This window comes from Cavia porcellus, unplaced genomic scaffold, assembly GCF_034190915.1.
Source record: "Cavia porcellus strain 051 isolate PalLab524CR breed Dunkin Hartley unplaced genomic scaffold, mCavPor4.1 scaffold_2, whole genome shotgun sequence".
In the NCBI taxonomy this organism is placed as follows: domain Eukaryota; kingdom Metazoa; phylum Chordata; class Mammalia; order Rodentia; family Caviidae; genus Cavia; species Cavia porcellus.
Window position 1 is genome coordinate 25,692,414 of NW_026947485.1, and position 25,370 is coordinate 25,717,783.

The 25,370-nt window shown below is 37.9% G+C and overlaps 1 protein-coding gene across 1 annotated transcript in view; it reads right to left on the bottom strand.

The window, feature by feature from the left end:
• The window catches only part of LOC100734059 (solute carrier family 40 member 1-like), a 53,688-nt gene that overhangs the window by 15,873 nt on the left and 12,445 nt on the right, over positions 1 to 25,370 (bottom strand). Inside the window, exons 2-3 of the mRNA XM_063234140.1 lie at positions 24,693 to 24,795; positions 3,150 to 3,217 (exon numbers count right to left, since the gene is read on the bottom strand). Of these exons, the coding sequence (XP_063090210.1) occupies positions 3,150 to 3,217; positions 24,693 to 24,795 (171 nt within the window). The remainder of the gene's footprint in view (positions 1 to 3,149; positions 3,218 to 24,692; positions 24,796 to 25,370) is intronic.

Sequence of the window (25,370 nt, forward strand, 5' to 3'; positions counted from 1 at the left end):
AGATAAGGACCAGCTTTAAACTGAGATTCCATGGAAACCGAAAGTAGGCCAGCTCCAGTTTAGGCCTGTAATCTAGAAGGTTCAGGAAACCCTAAGCACTGACCATGGACTAGTTAAGTCCCTGTGCTGACCAACATTATCATTTCCCTGAACAAGCGCAGGCTTAATTAGAGGCAAATGCATCTGAGAGAAGGCAGGTAAAATCCTCTCCAAAAGAAGAGGCTATCACGGTAGACTTCTAAGTACTCCTGAAATAATTGTTAAGCTTGATGTTCAACACACCAGTGTTATAAGAAAATGGAGCACCACAAGAATAATCTACAATCAATAAAAACAATAGAGACAGACTCATTGAGACTTCAGATATTGAGATCATCAGATGCAGGCTACAAAATAGTAATAATGATTACTATATCCAAAGATAATCTGAACAGAGATGGGAAACAATAGAATGACATGGGCAAGTATTTTGCTTGTTTGGTTGGTTTTTAAAATTTTTTCATTTAGTTTTGAGACAGGATCTTGCTATGCATTTCAAGCTGTTCTTGAACTCACAGCGACCCTCCTGCCTCAGCCTCCCAAGTACTGGGATTATAGGAGTACACGATTATGTCCATTAGCAGGGGCAGTTTGAAGGAAAAAATTAAATAAAAATTTCAAGAGTAAACAGGACATGGTGGTACATGTCTGTAATCCTAGCACTTGGGAGGTTGGGACAGGAGATTCACTGTGAGTTCAAGGCCAGCCTGGGCTACATAATGAGTTCAAAGCTAGCCTGAACTACATAGCAAGACCCTGCCTCAAAAAAAAAAAAATTAGGAATAAAAAAATATAATAATATGAACTAATATCAAACATTCAGCTGATAGAATCTAGCAAAGTAGATATACTTTTAAAAATCAGTTAATTATAGGGGCTGGGGATTTAGCTCAGGGGCATAAGCACCTGCCTTGCAAACAAGCAGTCGTGGGTTCGATCCCCAGTACCGATAAAAAGGATAAAAACAAACAAACAAAAAAAGTTAATTATAAACATCTGAAGAAACACACAAAGACAAGAATGAAGGATGATAAGACCAAAAAAAGAGAAAGAAAGAAACTCATAGTGGTCTGAATAATAGAAAACATAAAATAATATGGTAGATTTAGCTTATGTATCATCAGTTATCATTAGATATAAATAAACTAACTGTGCTGGCTAGAAAATGAAGATCGACAAATTGGATTTAGAACTAAAATTATATGCTATTTAAAGTGTTGTTTGTGTTTTTCTTACTACTAGGAAATGAATTCAGAGCCTTTGTACTGAGTTACATTTCCAAGCCCTTTTTAAATTTTTAATGTTGAGACAGGGACTTGAACTTGTAACCCTTCGGCCACCACAGACTGCTAGGACTGCAGGCATGTGCCACATGCCCAATAAAGAAAAGAAACTGAGGGAGAGGTACTAGGAACCTCAGGACCTCATGCTTGTCAGGCAGGCTCTGCGCTACTGAGCCAAATCCTTGACCCCTACGAAAAATATTTTTAAAAGTATAATAAAGCACTGAAATAAAACAATGAATAATAGTACACTGTGTAAATACTAACCAAAAGGGGTCCAGGTTACAAAATTAATATCCAAGTAGACGCTAAAGCAAAAAGCATTTCTTAAAATAAAGAGGATTTCTTTTGATGATACAAAATTCAATTCATCACAAAGATAAAAAATTTCTAATTTTCTATGTACCTAATAACAAAGGCTGAAATATGTTATATAAAATATATAGAATTAAAATGAAAAATGAACAATCATTGAGGAAGATTTTAAGTTGCCACTTCTCTCTCTTTGTAATTGATAGAATAAGCAAAAATATAAATGCATTTTAAGTGCATATGTACTCATTCAATCTAAAGGTTACATAAAAGCACTATACTCAAAACCTCAGATTAGACATCATTTTAATATGAAGTATTTGTAAAAAAAAACCATCTAATAAATTGAGAGAAATCTTAATTTCAGCATATTGAAATCATATAGAAGATGTTTTCTGACTTCAAACAATTAAGTTAAAGTCAATAGAAACAAAATCCAGAAATTTAGTTTACACTGAATTTCCTCATGCTTATAAATTAACAGATATATTTCTAAGTAATCCATAGGTCAAATCAGCAATCATGAAAGACATTATACAGTATTTTTTAAAAAGTGTACCCAAGCTTGTCACATGCACCTATGCACTGCCTAAAAAGAAACCTGTGCCTTTAAGTAGAGCTATTAGAAAAGGAAAGCCGAATTCAATGAGCTAAATGTCTATATTAAAAAGAAAAAGAATAGCAAAAGAAACCAAAGAAAGTAAAGGCAAGGCAATAATAAAAATGGGCAGAAATTAATGAACTAGAAAAATTAAGACACATAGAAAAAGTCTTGCTAAATCCAAAAGCTGACTCTTCGGAAAGATTAATAAAATAAATTATATAGGATGATAAAATAAATAGCACACAGCAATAATACCAAACCAGGGCTTCTTGCAGCAACATGGACACTACACAGTGTAAAGCAAAATAGGCGAGTCATAATAGAATATATATGGCAGCAATACATTTAAAATTCAAAGACAAAACCAAATCACTCCATATAAGGATGATCATACTAGTGGTAAAATTCTAAAGAAAAATAAGGAAACAAATGCCATAAAGATGAGACTCGTGGCTGCTACTTGTGGGAAGGATTAGAGGGTATGACCATAAAGGCCCTGTGAGGGACTCTGGATGCATCATAGCTCTTTGTTGGGGTCATTTTATGGCATCCACTTTATAATTACTTCTTAGAATTCTCTCTCATACATGTGTATGCAGGTTCTCATATTCCTCTATTGCTCCATATTTGGTAATTCAGGACATCTTTTTTTGTTTTTATTTGTGTGTATGTGTGTATTTTGTTTTATTTTGAGTCAGGGTCTCAGTACACAGTTCAGGCAGGCCTTGAGCTCTTGGCCTCAAACTCATAATAATCCTCCTGCCTCAGCCTCTTGAGTATACTCTGTCCACAAAGACATCTCTAAACAAACACACACACATGTCGTAAGCAGTATTTGAGGCATTCTAATATTCCCAATATTACAGTTTGCTTTAGCGAAAATAATATTAATTTCATTGTTTGCATCTTACCCACATTGATAAGGCACAGCTTGCATAAATCAAAAATCTTGGACTCATGAGGTAGTTCAAAGTCGCTCCTAAAACATACATCCAAATCATAAATGTTATTAAATATATATGTAAAGAACATTTTTCCAGTAATGCAGAGAAAGTAAAATACTGGTTAGCATGAACTTGCTTTTAGAAAGTAGCCCAGAACTAAACAGAAATTAATGCAGGCTATAGGGTCTGCTCAGCAAGTTGGGGAATTCTCAGGGATTTTGTTTAGATTTTAGTGACTGGGCAAACATTCAGCACATGTCTAGAGGCAGAGAAGGAGGAAAGCCATTACACTGTAACACATGCCTCAAAGGGAGTGGCCCCGGAAGTGTCCACAGGCCAGCCTGACCTCAAAGGACACAGGCGGAAGTGACTCCTGGGGACCGGGAGGGAGCTGACCTAGGACTGAGGACTGCAATATAGACCTCGCTTTTCAGACTGGGAGAGAACAGTGGTGCAAAAGTTTGGAGAAAAAAAAAGTGTGACTGCAAATAAGAAAAAGGAGCTGGACGGTGATGTTCAAGAGGCACAGGGACAAGAAATGGAAAATAGAAAGCAAATCCAAAGGGGCGCCCAGTTCCCAGAAGGAGCAGTGAAGAAGCAGGTCCACAAAGCCACTGCGTCCCTCCACAGATTCCCAGCCAGGCAGACCTCTCCTGCCAGCCCTCCTGACCCTCAGCCCTTACAGTCTTGACTCCTCTCTGTTGTACCCCATGCCTTAATTAATTGTCATATTTGAATCTTTTTTTGTCTTTAAGAAAATCCTCAGTCTAACCAATTCACACCGCCTCCCTTGCCGCCCTGGCCTCTCACCTGAATTATAATGCTGCCCTAACTTCTCTCCCACTCCCACTCCGCCCACTTTCAATCTGTTTTCATCACAGCAGCCAGAGCAGTCCTATTAAAAACCTAAGTCAGCACATGTAACTCCACTGGAAATTGGGGTCCTTACCATGCCTTCCAAAGCCCTCCAGCACCCAGGTGCCTCCATCTGTGTCTCTTTCCTCTGCTTTACCATTGATGATGTTCCAACTGTACCAGCTCATCCTCAGCTCTGGACCTTTGCATTTACTGTTGCCCGACAGGATTATCTACCCTCAGGACTCACACCACCAAGCCCATCAACCCTTGACCTTTCCTTAGAAGTTATCTTTTCAGTAGAATATTTCTCTACTCATCCAATCTAAAAATTGCATACTGGAGCTGGGCATGGTAGTTTGTGCCCAGGTACTTAAATGGCACCCTTTGAGCCAACAAGATGGACAGCAGCCTGGGCAACATAAGATTCCATCTCAAAAGTAAATATATACATATATACAAACATAATGAATAAAAACCACATAACCTCTAGATCAACGCCAAACAATGGAAAATTCTGCAAAGATGGGAAAATAGCTTCATTGTCCAGCAGGGTAACTATTATGTGACTACTGAGAACAGAAAGTGTGGCTCCTATGACTGAGGAACCAAGCTTTTTAACTAATTTAAATATAGTCACACAAGGCTATCAGCTACTATGTTATAAGTGAAGTACCCATATGCTCAACCATCTTCTTTTGCTGATTTTTCTTTACTACTTGTTAGTAACATATTCTCTAATTTATTTATCATTTGCTTCCATATCTTGCTTATAGTTTGTTCTTCCTGCTAGAAAGTAAGCTTCATGAGGGGAAAATCTTTTTTTAATTTTCCTCTACCATATTCCTCACACCAAGGACAGCTCCTGATATGTGGTACATCCTTAAAAATATTTGCTAAGTGAACATGTAGAGGTTCAGGAGAAAACCTAAAAGTGCCTTGCAGGCACTGGTCTGGGGCTGCTCTGTTAAATCTCATCTTCCTACCTGTATGTTCATCTGTTCTGGCACTTATTTTTTTTTTTTAATTTGTCCATCTAGTCAGACAGCTGCATCTCATTTCCCACTGGTGTGCTCATCACTTTCCTCTTGACCCACTCCCTGCTCTGCAGCCTCTTGATTTTGGCTCCTCAGAGACTTGCACAACCAGCCTTGGCTCTGCTAGGCTTAGTTTCAATTAGGTGACCCTGAGACAACACATGGCAAGAGGCCCAGGGCAGCCCTGGGTGCTGCAGGCAGCTCTTCTGTGCTAAACCTCCACTTTGAGTCTGCCTTGCTACTGCGGTTGACAGCTGAGAGGTGCCCTGAAATAACAAGGCAGGCCTAAGCCATCAGCTCCACATGCTAACTCATCAGACAAACGACCCATGAGGACAGTCTTCTGGATGCCTGAAGACCTTTTGAGTGGAGACCACTCCCTCCCATCTCTTCCCAGGACACGTGTCCATGGTGCCAAGGATGGCTGGGTGCCCCCTTTTGATTTGACTGACTCTGTTCTGTTATGTCACATTTGGTTCTACTCTCTTCCAAAAAAGTAATAAGAACTGTGGGAGCAACAAAACCCAAAATGTGTAATTGTCATTGTACAAAAGAGAGGAAAAGAAAGTGCTCTAAACGATATAACTGCATGTATATTTAAGTGTATAAGATAGATAATGAAATTACTGAGTTTTGTTGGATCATTGAACAGAACTGTTTGCAGTCTCACTGTTGGAATGTCCACTTTATAAGCTTTAATTTTGTAACTTGAACAATTATTTCTAAGATGACAATATGTAATCCATTAACTAGTGATTTCTTACTGTTTATTTTTTTCTGTAAATCTGTATAACTTATAATCTGCTTTTTTTCTTTTTCTCCTTAAATAAAATTAAAAAAAAAAAAAAAAGGATGGCTGGGTGCTTACTGCTGACCTGAGAATGCATTCTAGTACATGGATAATCAGTGTGTCCCACTGTTCTTGAAAGAAAGCCTCCTCTTGAGTCAGTAGATAGTGAAGAAGACAAGAGGAAACCCTAGAAAAGTCTAGTTATGACTACTTGTTATGATCAATAATGGGTTTTCACTTTAAAATGTCAAGAATACCCTATTGTGACGGCCTCACACAGACTGGGGAGGAAGTCAAAATTAAAACAGTTGTTGAAAGCTTTCAGTTTTCTTTCTGTATTAGCTCTGATGGCTCATTTAACTTATAGATGTTTGTATCAGCCAGGAACATCCCTTCTGCATAAATAAGGGAACAACATAAGCCACTTAGTGCTCCTTGCATCTGGAGGACACTCGACAAACCGTGGCTAATAATCCAATGAGTAGTTGTGACTATACAATTCCACTGCACGGTGTTTATCATAGGGAGAACAGCTTTTAAAAGTAAATTGTATGTTGAAATGTATTACTAAAATTGAAAATGAAGTGAAAGATAATTCTATATGAATGGTAAAATATTTCCATTTCATTTGACTGAATAGATTACATAAACAAAGACAAGAAATCTAAATGAAAGAAATCTTCTTTAGAGTACCATTTATCTTCTGTTAAACATCGACATGATTACAGTGCAGGATGAGTTTTTCGTAGTTTCACTTAGCATCTCTTTGGTTATCTGGTGAAACAGCATGATTTCCTAAGGAAAATGGCATCTGTGCAGCAAATGACAAGTAGCCTTTCCTCCTGAAGGGAATGCTGATTTCGCGCTGGGTGACTGCCCACTGATAGCCCAAGGGATGAGTCACACCGGATATCAGTCTTTCAGGTGATTCTATTTTGAGACTGCCCTGCAGCTAATACTGGCCACAGGACCATTCTAGACAAGAGGCCTTGGCAGAAGAGTCCCAAGAGTTTCTGGGAAAGATCGCGCTTTCTGATGGAAGAGTCAAGTGCAAGAGGGAGCTTGCTTTGCTCTGCCCCACCCGAGTCTTGCCTTTGAATGTGGCCGGGATGACCAGAGATCAGCAGCTGTCTCGCCATCCTGAACAGGCCGTGTCTGAAGCCACTCCAGGTGCCAAGTGATGGGCAGAACAAGCTGCGTCTGGATGACACCACTGAATGGCTGAACTAACCATTACAGATGACTCTAGAAACACTTATTTAGTAAAAAATGTTCTAAAAGCTTAAGAAGAAGCAAGATATATCATGTACAGGCACAAATTCCCTATAAAAATGTTAGTATGTTTAGCTAAAATGTACCAATAAAGAAAAGTTTAAACCTTTGTCAGCTGAGTTTTATTTGTAGCCAAAAGCATTTCCAACTGATAATCTCTTTAACTATCTTGTTTAGTGACCACTCATATACTCTAGCTTTAAAATTTTTTAATTAATTTATTGGTATATTTTAGATATACATAATGATAACACCCACCATAGGGAACCTATACTGCATACGATATATCTTGCTTTTCTTCCCATTTCCCTTCTTCCCTTTAATCTCTCTTCCCTTCCTTATTTACATTTTTCCCTTCTATTCCCTTTTTTGTCCATTCTAGTTTTGTTGCTAATGTTTGCCATATTTGTTTTATCTTTGTATGTACTTGTATTTTCAGTGTATACAGAAACTAAATTATAGACATCATGACGTTACTCCTTCAGCACACATTTCTTAAAATTAAGGTGTTTTCTTCCAAAATCACAATGTTACTATCTCTCTCCAAAATACTAATAATTCTCTGACATCATCTGAGAGCTGCCTTATCTTTGGTTTTCTCTGTTATCCCCACAATGTGTTCTTGTGGTTGGAAAAACTTGCCACTTAACTGCAGCAAATGGTTTTGGAGAACATTGAAGCTGAATACACGTGCAGGGCTGTGGTGTGGCCTCGGCATGACCGAACTGAGAATGAGGAGACACCTCAGGGGCAAGACAGGCCACAGCTGAGGCCACCTAGGACTTTCTGGGGATACTTTTCCTTAATTAGCATCATCTGTTGCTCTGAGGAGTCCTTGAACCCTCCCAAGATCCTGTTCAGGCTCAATTCCTTGCTTGTTCTGATTAAATACGGGCTACCTAGCATCACTCGGCCGGCCGACTAGCTGAGTTACGAGCTCTGACAAGGATTTTACTCCTCATGCTGCCCTAAAGACCATGGCGCTTGTCTCATTCCTTTGGGCCTTTGTAGTGTTCCCATTTGGGGGATTGGGGGTCTAGGCACAGACCCCAACAAAGTGGGACTTGAGATTTTTAAATTGTCTCTCTCTCTTTAATAAACTTGAGTCATTTGTAGGAAAATGGATGGACCTTCTGACTATAATGTTAAGTGAAATAAATCTGACACACAGGCCTGAGTATCACATGGTTTCTCTTACATGAGAAAATCAAAGTAGTGCCATTAGAAACAAAGGAATGGAGCACCTTAGACTCAAGGAACCAAACATCCGAGCCTGCCACTGCTCCACCCCTGCAAGAAGTGGCAGGCACTCATGGTATAGGCCCTGTAGTATTTCCCTTTCAATTACAGATATTTAAAAGAACCCAGAAAAAGTGGGCTGATTCTTGAGGATTGTGAAAAGTTTGCTGATGGTTTCTAAACCCTAGTAATGGCTTTTGATCTGAACTGGTGAGATGTCCAATTCATCCTCAGGTCTTGTTGCACAGCAATAGAGAGAAAAAGGATTTCAAAGCGGACAAATCAGGCCAATGGTGAAGCCTTTGCAGCTTTGCCCTCTGATAATCAGCCTGCTGTGGTAGTATATGTTTTATAGGAGGGGCCTGAGTGCAATTATAACACAGGGAATGGAGAAGCTGAGCAAAAGTTACACATTAAGGCCATGTTTCACAGTATGCAACAAGGGATGGCCAAACCTGTGAACTACAATAAGCTCAGAGCTGTTAGTCAGGACCCAATGAAAACCCAGTTCCTTTCTTTTTAGCTTTGGCTTGAAGAAGCACCCCATAAATGAAAGAGTTTTGCCCTAGAATAAATTACAGGACATTATGGCACTAGTTCAACATGGTGGAAGGCCAAATCGGGGATTCTTACCCTGACGGCCATTTCCTCCTTCTCCCCTAATTACAACTTCCTCCTTCCTTTCCTGGTGTGCATGAAAAAAAGTCCAATCAGCTCCTCATGCATCATCGATGTCCACCCCAAGCACCACATCCGGTCAAAGATCACACATACCCCACACCCCCATATCTGGTCAGAGGAAAAGCCAAACCTATTGCTGGTTGTGGGCTCTTCTCCATTCCTTTAAATAAAAAGGCCACTTTTACTTTTTCTTATATTCTGCTCCTTTACTGCACCCGAAAATTCTAACAATAAATACACTAACTTAGACTCTGAGTCTAGAGAAAGTCAGATTATCCTAAACCAGTACCTTATCAGTCACTTCCAGATACGAGGAAAAGGCTCCAAAAACCGTAAGTGGGCCCACAAACAGAAATAAGCCAGGTGGTTGATGATGCCTAAGTTGGTGTTCAATAACCATCATGAAGTAGAGGACATATGGAAACTAGATAAAGAATAGGAAAGCAAAATTTTAGAAACTGTACTTTAAAGAGAAACTGCAGAGCCAGGTGGGAAGCTGAGGCAGGACTACCACAAATATGGGCTATGTATGGAGACCCTCTCAAAAGAAAGAAAGGAAGAAAAAAAAGAAAGAGAAAAGAAACTGCAGCCTCAGAACACAAGCCCAGTTTTACTTTTTTCCTTCTCCCAAAACAGCAAACCTGAGCAACTACTTTTTTCAACTACAAACGGGTCTGCCTATCCCCTTTTACTTGCAAATGGTTCTTTGTCACCCATGAATGAACCACCCTTTTGGGATTTTCCATGGGATAGACCATTATGCCACAAAGGGTGGCTATTCTTTCCCACTACTAAGACTAACACTGTAGATTATTGAATTCCATGCATTTCCACTTCCTGATACATGTGAGAATCCACAGTTCTTAACTATATTGTGTCTCATTTCTTTGAGTACCTGCACTCCAGTCTTGTGTGCATCCTGTATCTACCTCTAATAACTCTTCCTCATGCCCCTTTTACTGACGCATCTTGAAAACTTTTCCCATGACAGGAGTCAGTGAACTTGCATACTTATTTTAAAGGGGTTGGTTAAGTTCCTTATTTCAGAGTGAGGGACCCTTAGGTCCAGACTGTAGCAAATCCATCAGGAAAATATTGCCCAATACAAGATCTCACAACCCTATCAACTACTTCTTTCATCATTATGATACAGGAAAAAGATGTTGGATTCATCTCTCTAGGAAAACAAAAAAAAAAAAAAAACAAAAAAAAAAAAAAAAAAAAAAACCCTGAGACACCAGAAAATAAAAAGGACCACAAACTTCATACACCTGTGAACAATAGACAACCTCAAGTTTCTATGCAAGAGACAAAACACCAACCAGTCTGTTGAACAAGATGGACAAAGTGGTTTCCCCCTTCTAAGTAGATTGTATGACTAGTCTCTCTACTATCTTACTACACTTACTAAAATAATAGTTGTACCTGATTCATAAAAATGATCACAGCCAAATACATCTGGGTGTAATCTGGTGCATTAACAATTATCTTATGTGTGCCTGCCTGTTGAATTTGCAACTGTTTGCAACATCTATAGCTGTTTTATTTTGTTTTGTTTTGGGTTGAGTTTTTTGTTTGTTTATTTCTGGGTTTTTGTTATTATTTGAACAAGATTTTTTCTTTGCTTTCTTTGGATTTTAAAAATATATCTCTACAATTTAAACTGGCTTATAGATAAAGGTCATTAGAGTTAAAGACATGCTTCTACCCAGCTGATCAAAATAATATCAACACAAGTTTTATAAGTGAAATGCATATTGTCATCTGTGTACAATAATTTGGGAGGCTTTTACTGGTCAAAAATAATGTGTTATGTTCACTGGAAGAAAGCCTGTTTAATAAATGGTGCTGGGAAAACTGGCTCTCTACATGCTAAAGACTAAAACTAGAGCCATGTCTATCACCATTCACTAAAGTCAAAATGAATCAAAAATCTAAATATTAAAACAGAAACACTAAATCTAGTAAAAAAGAGAGTAGATAGAAATCTTGAGAGCATAGGTATAGTCAGAGACTTCATGAACAGAACCCAAACTGCACTGGAAATACTTCAAAGAATCAAAAACTGGAATCTCATCTTATTAAAAAGGTTTTGCATGTCAAATGCAATCACCAACACAGTGAAAAAGTAAACCATGTTTATTTTTTCCATGTTGTGGAAAAAATTTGTCTCTCAGACAAAGGACTTTAATTAGGACATATAAAAAATTGAAAAAAAATCAGACTCCCCAAATTCAAAGACCCAATCCAAAAATGGGAATGTGAGATGAATATGCACTTCTCAGATAAAGAAATACAAATAGCAAACAAATACATGAAAAAATGTTCAACATCATTGCTCATTCGAGAGATATAAATTAAAACACTGAGATTCTATCTCACTCCATAAAGAATGGCTATCATCAGGAAGTCAACCAATAAATGTTGGAGGGCTGTGACAAAAAAGGAACCCTTCTCCACTGTTGTTGGGAGTGCAGACTGGAACTGTCACTGTGGACATCAGCATGGAGATTTCTCAAAATGCTAGGATTAGAGGTCCTATTTGACCCAAATATTTCCTTTCTGGATATCTTCCCAGAAGAATTTAAAACATCATACCACAGTGATATAAGTGCACCAATGTTTATAGCAGCACAATTTTTAATAACTAAATCCTGGGAACAACACAAATGCCAATCAACTAAGGAATGGATTAAAAAAAATGATTTTTAAAATACAATACAGTGCTACTCAGTCTTCATCATAAAGAGGGATAATCTTGAAACTTGTGTGCGTAAGTAGATACAACTTGAAACCATACTCATAAGTGAAATAAATCAGACTCAGATGTATAAGCAACATATTGTCAGCTGGGGATTTAGCTCAGCAGTATAAGCGCCTGCCTGGCAAGCATGAGGTTGTGAATTCAATCCCTGGTACAAAAAGAAAAGAAAACAAAACAAAATCATATTGTCTCCCTGGTATGAGAACTGAAAGAGTAAATAAGGTCTACAATGTACAATAAATATTGTGAAACAAGAAGAAATTGTTTAAAAGGATAAAGGGACTGGGATGGGGGGAAGGGGAAAGGACAGCAGCGAAAAGGGGGAAAAATTCAGGTGAGTTATACTATTAGTGTCTCTTAGCAGACTGAAAAGGAAGATTTGTGCTTATGTAGATTGCAGAAAATTTTATGTCCGTATCTTGTACTCTGAGTAACTACTTAATTTTTTTAGTAACTATTTTAAAGATAACAGTATGCAATGTATTAGTTATTGTTATTCTTATTTTGTTTTATATTTTTTCCATAAAATAAAAAATGTGTTAATTGTTATGATCTGTTTCTCATAGGTCATCTGAAAAATTTATTAAGATAATTCAGGTTTGACTATTGTCTCCTTTGGAAGTCCTGTAATGTTTACAAGGTTTAGGTTTTATTGGTCTTGTTCTCTACTGTTTTGTTCAACTTTATAATACCTAATGAGATAGACAATTCTTTTTTTTCTTTTTTTTTTTTTTTTTTTTTTATTTAAGAGGAAAAAGAGAAAAACACAAAACAAACCAAAGCGGCGTAAGGGTACACGCAATACAGAACTACAAAACAAAACAAAAAACCATAACAGTAAGAAATTACCTGCTAGTAGATTACACACTATTTTCTTGAAAATAGTTCCTCAAATCACAGTATCAAAGAACACAAGGTGGACATTCAAACAGGGAGACTGCAAACAGCTGTGTTCAATGTTCCAAAAACATTGATAAAGTCAGCTATTTAACACCCCAAAACACACTTGCTGTTATATCCGTTAGAGCTCCTTTTCTTTTTTTTTTTCCCTCTCTTTTTTACAACAAAATTTACACATCTTGGATTTTATTACTCCTTAGTGCTTATTACTTTCTTTGGGGGGGGGAGAATACAGTCAAATATGGCAAAACAAAGCTGTCAGTCAATACCAAGGATAGACGTAGCACATGGTGTAGAACAGAGTACAAGTTTATCAACAATGGTTATCAACGTTGTCCCTTGTTTCCTTAAAAAGAATTGTCTATCTTATTAGATATTATAAAGTTGGACAAAACAGTAGAGAACAAGACCAATAAAACTTAGGCGTTGTAAACATTACAGGACTTCCAAAGAAGACAATAGTCAAACCAGAATGGGTATCTTAGTGAATCTTATTGTCTTCAAAGTAGTTGCCTATGTCTTCAAACTTGATACTATCATATAGAATGGAACAGAGTCTAATCAGTCAAAACAAGATCGTGGGAGTACTACAGGACTTCAAAACAAGTTAATAGGAAATTGAAAAGAGTTACTATTTATATATCCTAATTTTTTTGAATTTTTTCTTTAATTAAGACAAACATAAGAAATGACTAAATAATTTTTTTTGAAACAATAAGGGGGAGATTGAGATAAAACAGGACATAACAATATAACAATAGAGGTCACAGCATGACTGTTTCAATAACCTAGTACTTCACCACCTTATAACCTGACTTAATAGTAGTTACCATAGTGTCTTTTTCCTTGAAATATTTGGGTAAAACTTCATATACTCTAGCTTCAAATATTTTCATATCAAGAAGCCCAGAATAAAGCCTTTCTAATTAATGAGTGAAAACTTTATAAGGCTTCAAGGCCACCTAATGGGGAATCATGATTACCACATATTTTTATATATTTGAATCATTACTTACATCAGGGAAACTATTCGGTATTCACACATGCGAGATTGATTTATTTCACTTATGAGTATGGTCTCAAGCTGTGCCCATTTATTGATAAATATCTCAATGTGATCCTTCTTTATAGCTGAATAATACTCCATTGTATAGAAATACCACAACTTTTTTATCCATTCCTCAGTTGATGGGCACTTGGGTTGTTTCCAAGATCTGGCGATTACAAATTGTGCTGCTATAAACATAGGTGCACATATATCACTGTGGTATGATGCTTTCAGTTCTTCTGGGAATATGCCTAGAAGTGGAATAGCTGGAATAAATGGGATTTCCAGTCCCAACTTTTTGAGAAATCTCCAGACAGATCTCCACAAAGGCTGTACCAGTCTACACTCCCACCAGCAGTGCAGGAGAGTTCCTTTTTCCCCACAGCCTCTCCAGCATTTGTTGTCGGTTTTCTTGATCCTGGCCATTCTTTCAGGAGTGAGATGGTATCTCAGTGTGGTTTTAATTTGCATTTCTCTAATGACCAATGATGATGAGCATTTTTTCATGTATTTATTTGCCATTTGCATTTCTTCATCTGAGAATTGCATATTCATCTCAGATGCCCATTTTTGGATTGGATCTTTGAATTTCGGAGGTCTGAGTTTCTTTAATTCTTTATATGTTTTAGACAAGAGGCCCTTGTCTGAGAGAGAGTTCACTAAAATCTTTTCCCAGTTTGTGGGTTTTCTTTTCACTATGCTGGAGATTTCTTTTGACATGCAGAAACTTTTTAATAAAAAGTGGTCCCAGTTATTGATTCTGGGAAGTATTTCCCGTGCGGTTTGAGTCCTGTTCATGAATTCTTTACCTACTCCTATGTCTCCAAGGTTTCTACCTATTTTGTCTTCCAATAAATTTAGTGTTTCTGTTTTAATATTCAGATCTTGACCCATTTACATTTTAATTTAGTACATGGTGATAGACATGGGTCTAGCTTTAGTTTTCGGCAAATGGAGAGCCAGTTTTCCAGCACCATTTATTAAAGAGACTGTCGTTCTTCCAGTGAACCTGCTTGGCTCCTTTATCAAAAATAAGGTGGTTGAGTGTGTTCGTAGTTGTGGTTGTATCTTCTAATCTATTCCACTGATCTTCAGCTCTGTTTTGATTCCAATACCATGTTGATTTTACTACTGTTGCTTTGTAGTATAACTTCAAGTCAGGGATTGTGATGCCTCCTGCTTTGTCTTTGCTGCTTAGAATTGCCTTTGCGATTCTAGGTCTCTTCTGGTTCCAGATGAAATTTAGGAGTGATTTCTCTAGATCTATAAGGTATGTTGATGGTATTTCTATTGGGATTGCATTGAATCTGTATAACAGTTTTGGGAGAATGGCCATTTTCACAATGTTTGTTCTTCCTATCCATGAGCAAGGGATGTCTTTCCATTTTCTGAGATCATCTTCAATTTCCTTTTTCAGTGTATTATAATTTTCACTGTATAAGTCTTTCACTTCTTTCGTAAGAGTAATTCCTAAATATTTCATTTTTTTGCTTGCTAATGTGAATAGTCCAGTTTCTCTTATTTCCCTCTCTGTAATTTTGTTGTTCGTGTATAGGAATGCTATTGATTTCTGAGTATTGATTTTGTATCCAGCCACATTACTGAATTTATTTATTGTATCTAAGAGTATTTCAATGGAGTTTAGGGGGTCTTCTATGTAGAGTATCATGTCATCTGCAAACAATGATAATTTAACTTCTTCTTTTCCTATCTTTACCCCTTTTATTTCTCTTTCTTGCCTAATTGCTCTGGCTAGTACTTCCAGTACTATATTAAATGGGAGTGGTGATAAAGGACATCCTTGTCTTGTACCCGATTTTAAAGTAAAGGCTTTCAATTTTTGGCCATTTAGTATGATGCTGGCTGTTGGTTTGTCATAAATGGCCTTTATTATATTGAGGTAAAGACCATTTATTCCAATTTTCTGTAAAGTTCTTATCATGAATAAGTGTTGGACCTTATCGAAGGCTTTTTCTGCATCTATAGAGATGATCATGTGATTCTTATTTTTGGCTTTATTGATATGGTGGATTACATTTATTGATTTGCGTATGTTGAACCATCCTTGCATTCCTGGGATGAATCCCACCTGGTCATGGTGTATAATCTTCTTGATGATTTGCTGGATCCTATTTGCCAACATTTTATTGAGGATTTTTGCATCTGTGTTCATTAGGGAGATCGGTCTATAGTTCTCTTTTATAGTTGGGTCTTTCTCAGGTTTTGGTACTAGAGTAATATTTGCTTCCAGGAATGACTTAGGAAGGATTGCTTCCCTTTCAATTTCATTGAATAGTTTGAGGAGTGTCGGCATTAGGTCTTCTTTATATTTCTTGTAGAATTCTGCAGTGAATCCATCTGGGCCTGGGCTCTTCTTGGTGGGCAAGGACCCAATTACATTCTCAATTTCATTAGCAGAGATTGGGTTATTCAACAGTTTTATATCCTCTTGATCTAGCTTTGGTACTTCATATGCTTCTAAGAATCTGTCTATTTCTTCTGTGTTATCAAACTTTTGAGAGTAGAGGTTTTCGAAATAGGTGTTGATGATCCTCTGTATTTCTATTGGGTCTGTAGTGATTTCTCCTTTTTCATTTCTTATTGCATGAATTTGAGCTTTTTCTTTCCTTTTTTAAATAAGGTTGGCTAGGGGCTTATCGATTTTATTTATTCTTTCAAAGAACCAACTCTTTGATTCGTTGATTCTTTGGATTGTTTTCTTAGTCTCTATTGCATTGATTTCTGCTCTGATTCTTATAATTTCCTCTCTTCCTTTGGCTTTGGGCTTGACTTACTCTTCTTTTTCTAGCTGTTTGAGGTGTAGCATCAAGTTATTTATTTGTATTCGTTCTGTTTTCCTGATGTGGGAACTCAGTGCAATAAATTTTCCTCTCAGAACGGCTTTCATTGCATCCCACAGATTCCGGTAAGTTGTATCTGCATTTTCATTTTCTTTTAGGTATTGTTTAATTTCTTCTTTAATTTCTTCTGTGACCCACTGATTACTCAAGAGTGTGTTATTTAGTTTCCATGTGTTTGCGGAATTTTTGCAGTATCCTTTGTCATTAATTTCTAATTTCAGAGCGCTATGATCCGATAATATGCAAGGGATGATTTCAACTCTTTTGCATTTGCTTAAATATGTTCTGTGAGCTAATATATGGTCTATTTTAGAAAATGATCCATGTACTGCTGAGAAGAATGTGTATTCTGATGTTGTTGGGTGGAACATTCTGTATATGTCTATCAAACCCATTTGTTCACAGGTGTGATTCAGTTCTGTTATTTCTTTGCTCATTTTCTGTCTGGTTGATCTGTCCCTTGGTGTCAGTGGTGTATTAAGGTCTCCTGTTACAATTGTGTTACTGATAATTTGAGTTTTCATTTCTATTAATAATTGTTTTATATAACTGGGTGCTCTGGAGTTTGGTGCGTATATATTTAAGATAGTTATCTCTTCCTCTTGGAGTTTTCCCCTTACGAGTATGTAGTGACCTTCTTTGTCCTTTATGGTCATTGTTGGTTTAAAGTTCACGTTGTCTGCAAACAGAATGGCTACTCCTGCCTTTTTTTGGATTCCTGCTGCATGAAGAATTGTTTTCCATCCTTTGACTTTCAGTCTGTGAGTATCTTTCTGGGTTAGATGGGTTTCCTGTAAACAGCATATGGTTGGATTTTGTTTCTTGATCCATTCTGCTAGTCTGTTTCTTTTGATTGGTGCATTGAGACCATTTACATTAATGGTTATTACTGTTAAATGCTGGTTAATTGTAGGAATGTTATCTCTCTGCTGTTGCATCTTTATCTTTCGGTTCTGTTTAATTATTTGCTTTGCTTAGTGGTTTTTTCCTTTGTGTATCTAAACTGTCTTTCAATATTTTTTGCAGGGTTGGTTTGGTGTTCATGAAGTTCTTCAGCTGTTCTTTGTCATGGAAGTATCGTATTGCACCATCTATTTTGAATGATAGTTTTGAAGGATATATCAGTCTTGGTTGGAAATCATTTTGCTTTAGGATCTGGAATACTTCACTCCATGCTCTTCTTGACTTTATCGTTTGTGCTGAGAAGTCTGCTGTGATTCTGATAGGTTTTCCTTTATAAGTGATTTGTCTTTTCTCTCTGACAGCTTTTAATAATCTATTCTTGTGTTGGATTTCTGGGATGGTGACTATTATATGTCTGGGTGTAGTTTTATTTTGGTTATGACTGTTTGGAGTTCTATATGCTTCACTGATCCTGATGTCAGTTTCTGATCTCATGCTTGGGAAATTTTCAGCTATTACTTCTCTAAATATCCTCCTGACATCCTTCATGTTGTCTCCCTCTCTTTCATTAATCCCTATCATTCTTATGTTATTCTTCTTTGCATCGTCTTGCAGTTGTTGAATTGTTGTTTCCTGGTTCCTTGTTATTTTCAAAAGATCTTTCCTTTCCTGTTCACTAGCTGCAATCCTGTCTTCAAGGTCAGAAATTCTATCTTCACTTTCATTAAGGCGGTTTTTACAACTTTCAGTGGAGTTTTTTATTTCCTGTATATCTCTGTGCATCTGCATTATGTATTCTGTTTGTTTCTTATATTGCTCGTCTAGGGATTCTATCTTTTTGTTTAGTTCCTCCAATTTTTTATCTGTGTTTTCTTTAGATATATTTAGAATCTCTTTCATTTCTTTTATCATTTATTCTTTTATCTGGGAGATTATTTCAAGTTTGAATTTCTTTAAAGCTTCCTGGAGTTGCTTGTCAATTTCAGTGGCTATTGTGTCCGATATATGAGGTGGATGGGATATATTTTCTTCTATATACATTGCTCCTAGGGTTTCTTGAGATGGGCTGGAGGTTTGAGGTTGTAATTTGGTCTTTCGTTTTGTCATTTTCCTATATTTCTGTGTTTCAAGTGTTACTTGAAAGCTTCCTCAGGATCTGTTGAAAATCCCCTTCTATGTTTGGAGCTACTGGGACTCTGGCGCCGCGCTACTCCAAGCCATTAGGCCTACAGAACCAGTGGCCCTCCTCTGCCTGCTCAGAACTCCGCAGTTCCAGACAAGCTGGGCCTCAGGGACACTGTGCGCCCACCTGCCCCTTGGAAGCTCCACAGTTCTTCAATCGCAGCCGGGTTAGGGTACTCACCACAGGCCGCAGTGCTTCAGGAACCTGTGGACCCTCCCTGGTTGCAGAGATATCCACAGTCCTCCAGACACGCAGAGAGGCCAGTGAGGGCACCCCAGATCTGCCCAGCTCCTCCTCTGCAGACCTGTGGCCAGGCGCGGCAGCTAAACAGGCTGGGCTAGGCTGGTAGTGTGGGCCAGCCCACCTATCGGGAGCTCAGCAGGTCTCCAAATGAAGCCTGGAATGGGGAGGCTAATGTGGAAGCCTCAAACCCACCTCTCGCCTTCACTGCACCTGGAAGCCTGAGGGAACTCCAGCAGTCTGGGCGCAGAAATCCAGAGTCCTCCAGACACGCAGAGAGGCCAGTGAGGGCACCCCAGATCTGCCCAGCTCCTCCTCTGCAGACCTGTGGCCAGGCGCGGCAGCTAAACAGGCTGGGCTAGGCTGGTAGTGTGGGCCAGCCCACCTATTGGGAGCTCAGCAGGTCTCCAAATGAAGCCTGGAATGGGGAGGCTGATGTGGAAGCCTTAAACCCACCTCTCTCCTTCACTGCACCTGGAAGCCTGAGGGAACTCCAGCAGTCTGGGCACAGAAATCCAGAGTCCTCCAGACACGCAGAGAGGCCAGTGAGGGCACCCCAGATCTGCCCAGCTCCTCCTCTGCAGACCTGTGGCCAGGCGCGGCAGCTAAACAGGCTGGGCTAGGCTGGTAGTGTGGGCCAGCCCACCTATTGGGAGCTCAGCAGGTCTCCAAATGAAGCCTGGAATGGGGAGGCTGATGTGGAAGCCTTAAACCCACCTCTCTCCTTCACTGCACCTGGAAGCCTGAGGGAACTCCAGCAGTCTGGGCGCAGAAATCCAGAGTCCTCCAGACACGCAGAGAGGCCAGTGAGGGCACCCCAGATCTGCCCAGCTCCTCCTCTGCAGACCTGTGGCCAGGCGCCTAGACAATTCTTTTTAAGGAAACAAGAGACATTATGGTAACCATTGTTGATAACCTTGTACTCTGTTCTTACATCATGTACTATGTCTATCCTTGGTTTTGACTGACAGCTTTGTTTTGCCATATTTGACTTTATTCTCTTCCAAAAAAAAAAAGTAATAAAAACTAAGGAGTAATAAAACCAAAATGTGTAAATTTTGTTGTAAAAAAGAGAGGGAAAAAAAGTGCTCTAAAGGATACAACTGCAAGTGTGTTTAGGGGTGTTAAATAGCTGACCATATTAATGTTTTTGTTTGGATCATTGAACACAACTGTTTGCAGTCTCTCTGTTTGAATGTTCACTTTGTATGCTTTGATACTGTGACTTGAGCAACTATCTCTAAGACGATAATGTGTAATCTATTAACTGGTGATTTCTTACTGTTTTTTTTTTTTTTTTTTTTTTTTTTTTTTTTTTTTTTTTTTGTAGTTCTGTATTACTTGTACCCTTACACCACTTTGTTTTGTTTTGTTTTTTCTCTTTTTCCTTTTAAATAAAATTTTTTAAAAAAGATAATTAAATAGGTACCTGTGAGACTTGAGAAAACTGTTTAGTGAATAAAGGTGTGGCTGCCTGGAAACATTTATTCTGCTCTTTTTTTCATGAGTAGTGGAACCCCCATAAATTTCCATAGCCTAATAGGAGACACACTCCCAAAAAACTGGTAAACATATTATTGCAATATGTTTACATTGGTTAGCATCAAAATGTTAAGTTTTTGATAAGTAAAACAATAAGGTTTTCTTATTAAAAGTTGCTCTTGGTACAAACTAAATTAAAAGACAAAGATTTCTATATAGGTATGACACTCGTTATTGCTGATTTTATAGTGTATTAAATATATTTATGCCTTCCAGGTATGCAGATCTTCAAAGATGCAAAACTAGGTTTGTTTATAGTGATAACCTTTTCTTTCAGATTCAGACATCTGCCTGTCCCTTACTTGTGTTCCAGCCACTTGTGATCATAAGTGTCAGCATGAGACCATCAGCCGAGCGATAATTTTTAAAAGCTCATGTGATGTATATGTTATATATGTGTCACTACATTTTGAGATGCAAAGGTACCAAGAAGTCCAGACAATGTCACACACTAAAAACTAAAGGATAGACATTATAAACTTCTAAGATATGTTTATAGACAAGTACATTCTTTTTCAATGGCATTCTATTAAAAGATAAAAAATTAGGTGAGCATTTCTTTGTATCACTTAATGTCTTGTGATCAAATAGAGATAATTGATTATAAAGGCCATTCTATACTAAGATAGACATTTAAATCTGTTTTAAAGATAAAATCATCATGACTGTCATGCTGAAATGCTATTGTGGCTCTTGATCTCGTTTTCTCTGTCAAATTTTATAGTTATCTACATTAACATTCTATAGGGATTTGACTTCTAAGATAAACATGATTAGTAAGAAAATAACAGATCTCATACTATATTTTATATTTCTAAGTACTTGATATCTAGATGAGAACATAATAGCTGAATTCGCTCCTCCCACTTCAATACTGGTGCAACTGACCTTCTGTGTATTCAACAACTAAGGCTTAGAGACCAAATATAAAAAGATAACTGGTCCTAAAAGGCAGTCAATATTTTGGTCCTGATCTGCCAAGGTCAACAAGGACCAGGTCCTAAGGCAATGTCTCTGGAGGATCCTACCACTTTAGTGAGTTAGTCAACCCCCTAAACAAGGGTATTGCTGGACTCCAGAGAACATGAACCAACCAATACACAGTATACCAAAAAGGAGGAGCACCAAGGAAGAAATGTATTCCACACTGTCACAGAAAGCCACATTATCAAGCAAGACCATAACCCATCCTGGCAGCTGACACTGTCAGAGGAGCTGAGAGGCTATATATATGGTTCTAAAAGAAATGCCTGATGAAAGTTAACTGACTTTGATGGATAGCAAGGAGTAAACAGATCTCTTTAACCTAGTCCTGTATACCTATCAGGGGAATATAACCAAAAACACATAAAAGTAATAATATAGGCTAAACACAAAACAGAGCTCCAATTACTGCCTCCTGAAGACAGTTTCTAGCTACACCTATAGACAAGTGTAGGAGCCAGCTGGTTATAATTGCTATTGCAATTTCTTAAGAACAGAACTTGACATGTCTCTTTCCCATCTGCTTTTACAGTCTAGTATTCATGCTTTGGTCATGTTTGGAAAGTTTATTTATATTCTTTATCTTTTAATTAATTAATTTATTTATTTATTTTGAGATAGGGTCTCACTGTGTAGTTTAGACTGGCTTGGAATTCACTATGTAGCCCGGGGTGGCCTTGTGCCAAACCTTAAGGGATTATGCAAGTAAAACACACACTACCTAAAAATTTGACAGACAGCCTACACAATTGCCGGGAGTATTGTCTTTCTCCAAGACCAGATAGACTCATGAGCAGCAATGGCTATACAACAAAGGCTGACAAAACTACTGGTGATGACCATAATTTGAGATCAGAACCTGATTCCACATACATGAATTATCAAGCAATCTTTGAAGGAAAGGCTCAGCTCCCTTGAATTCCTAAATCAATCAGAGCAAGAGTTCACTAGTCTCTGTGTAGATAGGGCCAATGCCCCTATTCAGCCAGAAGTAGCTAAAGAAGATAGAACTTCCTCCTCCTTCTCTCCTCAAAGATTTTAGGGAACCAGGGCTCTCAGGAGGGAATAGTACAGTTAGAAACAAAGGAGTTGAAAAGGAAAGTCAGCACTTCTCGAGAATCTGCCATGCTGGGACTGGGAGGATCCAACAAGAAGCCAAACTGCTGCCTTTCTGGTAAGTTGTACAAGCTACCTGGATTCCAGAAAGAGAAAAGTCAGTGCCTCCCATGAGCCTACCAGCACGTGGGGTGAGAATTAACCCCTTTCCCCCATAAGCAACCTGCTGGTTTGGATGACAGGCTGAGTTGATAGCAACTACAGTGCATAAAGCAACTAAATGCTTGTATTGATGGGTTGATTTTGTAGGCCTGGAGCCAGCAATCTGAGCATCTCTTGGGAGGATGGCAGTATGCAACACAGCAAAAATGGGGGATTTCCTTCTATCTTTTCTTTGAAACCCAATATTGTCCTCACTGTTTTGCTTTGTCCTGATTGTTTTGCTTTATTCAGTATTCTGTTTTCATTGGTTTTGTTCTGTTTTGTTTTTGGTTTGATTTTGCTGATGGGATGGACAACTATTGTGAAGATAACACAGAGACCAACAAGCTACTATGATAGCTATTGTTTCCTAGTGTCCTGCTCTGAAGTTCTATACCAATTTTGCTGCTTTGTTTTGATTGGCTTTGTTCTGTTTTGTTTTGTTGGATTTTACTATATTAAAAAAAAAGAGTTGAGTCACTCCCTTCCCTTCATCCAGCCAAAAGCACATCTCCACCCTAACAATTATTCAGACTCAAACTTAGGAGGTCATGCAGATTGCTCACATTACTGGGAGAGAGAGACAGTGAAAGGCATTTAAGACCAAAGGATGTCTGACCCTAGGAATATGGAAGGCTGAGTTACAAAGACCTTTTTTGCTACCCAGTTTCACCCTTCCACCCATTCCTGCTGCAGTCCCATGATTTTCTTTTTTCAGTAACGGGAATTGAACACAGGACCTTTCGCTTGCCAGAGCCCTATGAGTTTCGATAAACTTACTGCACACTATGAGGTAGACGCTTGGCAATTCTTTCCTTGTACACAAGAACCTGGACTACTTTGGCCCACTCAACTGTAACAAAAGTATATCAAATGCAAAACAAAGACAAACAATAAGAAGACAGAAAAGATGTTACTATAATCTGGCATGGAAGGCATATCTGTAAGTGTACTGTGATTTAGTATAATTGTCTTCAATGCTTTATGTTTTCTAGCCTATTTGTGGCTGTTAACCTAGGTTTATGACAATTAACTGGACAAGGACTTGATAATTAACTTGACAGATGAATCTAAAATACATATAAATATATCTTACAGTTTTTAAATATAAGTAAGTCTTGTACTTTATAATTTAGTATCTTTTAAATGGAAGTATGCTTGTGTGAAATCTACTAAATAAATGCTTAATAATAAAAAAAGGAAATTCACTCTCCCTCCTCCTGCTTCACTTTCTGGTTCACAATGGCTTCTCAGACCAGGAGAACCCATCAGAAGTTCTGAATGAAGCTTTGGAGCTAAGGCTCTGACAAATCACCGAAGAACCACATCCACTTAGCTTTCAAAAGTGTTGTAAAAATATTCCCATTTGGAAACTTACTTGGGATGAATTTCTGGTGCAGTAATGCTCTTCTCGACTAGACAGCAAGGCAAAACCATGAATATTGAGTGTGGGGTAACGTACCCTTTCTGCAGTGCAGTTCTTGGCTTGAAGTTGTAAGTTGATCTTCATCCCTAAGTGACCCTATATATCCAGCTCCATAATTTACAAGGACAGTGTAAGAATATGAAGAGGAGACAACATTTTCACTCATTGCTGCAGTAATTATAATACTAATTGCATATGTGAAATAGTCAACATATTTTGTAAGTATAATTTAAAAAATTAGGAGGCACCTAGAGTCTGAAAGAGAGGGATGGGAAAACACAGCTAATTGTCTGGTGGCATTTAAATTAGTAAAATCAAGTGAGATTTTTCTAGAACATTGGTACATAAAAAGGACAAATGTTTGATTACTTAGGTTTTTAACCTTCCTTTGGCTTAATTAAAGCCACTGAGTGCAGAGGAGCTGTGCAATTTGGAGGCTATGAGTGCAGCAGTGTAGCCCCTACAAGGGTAAATATGTCCCCTTTCTCAGGTGGAGCTTTCTAGAGTTCTGTCTAACCAGAGACTTACCTAAAGCACTTGACTCCCTCTTCAAGTACTGAGTGGTTTTAGTCTGTTTCTCCTCATTTCTGGAATTTTCAATATCATTCAGTTCCCCCAACATTACTACATGCTAGGCAAAAAGAAAAAAAATTCAAATAATGAAAAATATGGTCATAAACTGGCAAAAGTCAACGTGCTTAATTGACTTAATTCCAACTGGATTCCTCTAAATCCATTTATACTGCACTTAGTCCAACTGCAGAAAGCTAATTGTGTAATTCACTGTAAAGGCTTTACTGCACATGAATAAAGTCACAGCAATTGTCATCGACAAACAGAGGCCTATTATTAATGCTCAAAACCAATTATTTTGGGAGAAATATTCATCCAGCTATAATCAAAGACTCAATAGATTAGTCATGTACTAAAAAAGGTTAGATATATGTTTTGACCAAATTATCTGTGTTGTCATTCAACCCTGGGAACAGTGGTGGAAATAATTTGTACTTCTTTAATATGTTATTTTTCCAGCATTAATTTCTTAACTGGATAAATTTGCTGTTTGGCAACTTATAACTTATACAAGTTATAAATAAAAGACTTTCCCCTGATATTTAGCTTTGAGAACAAGTGCTTTTTTTTTGCTCATATTTAATTTCTAAAATAGAATAAATGAGGAATTTCCAAAATTTTAACAGTTTGCTT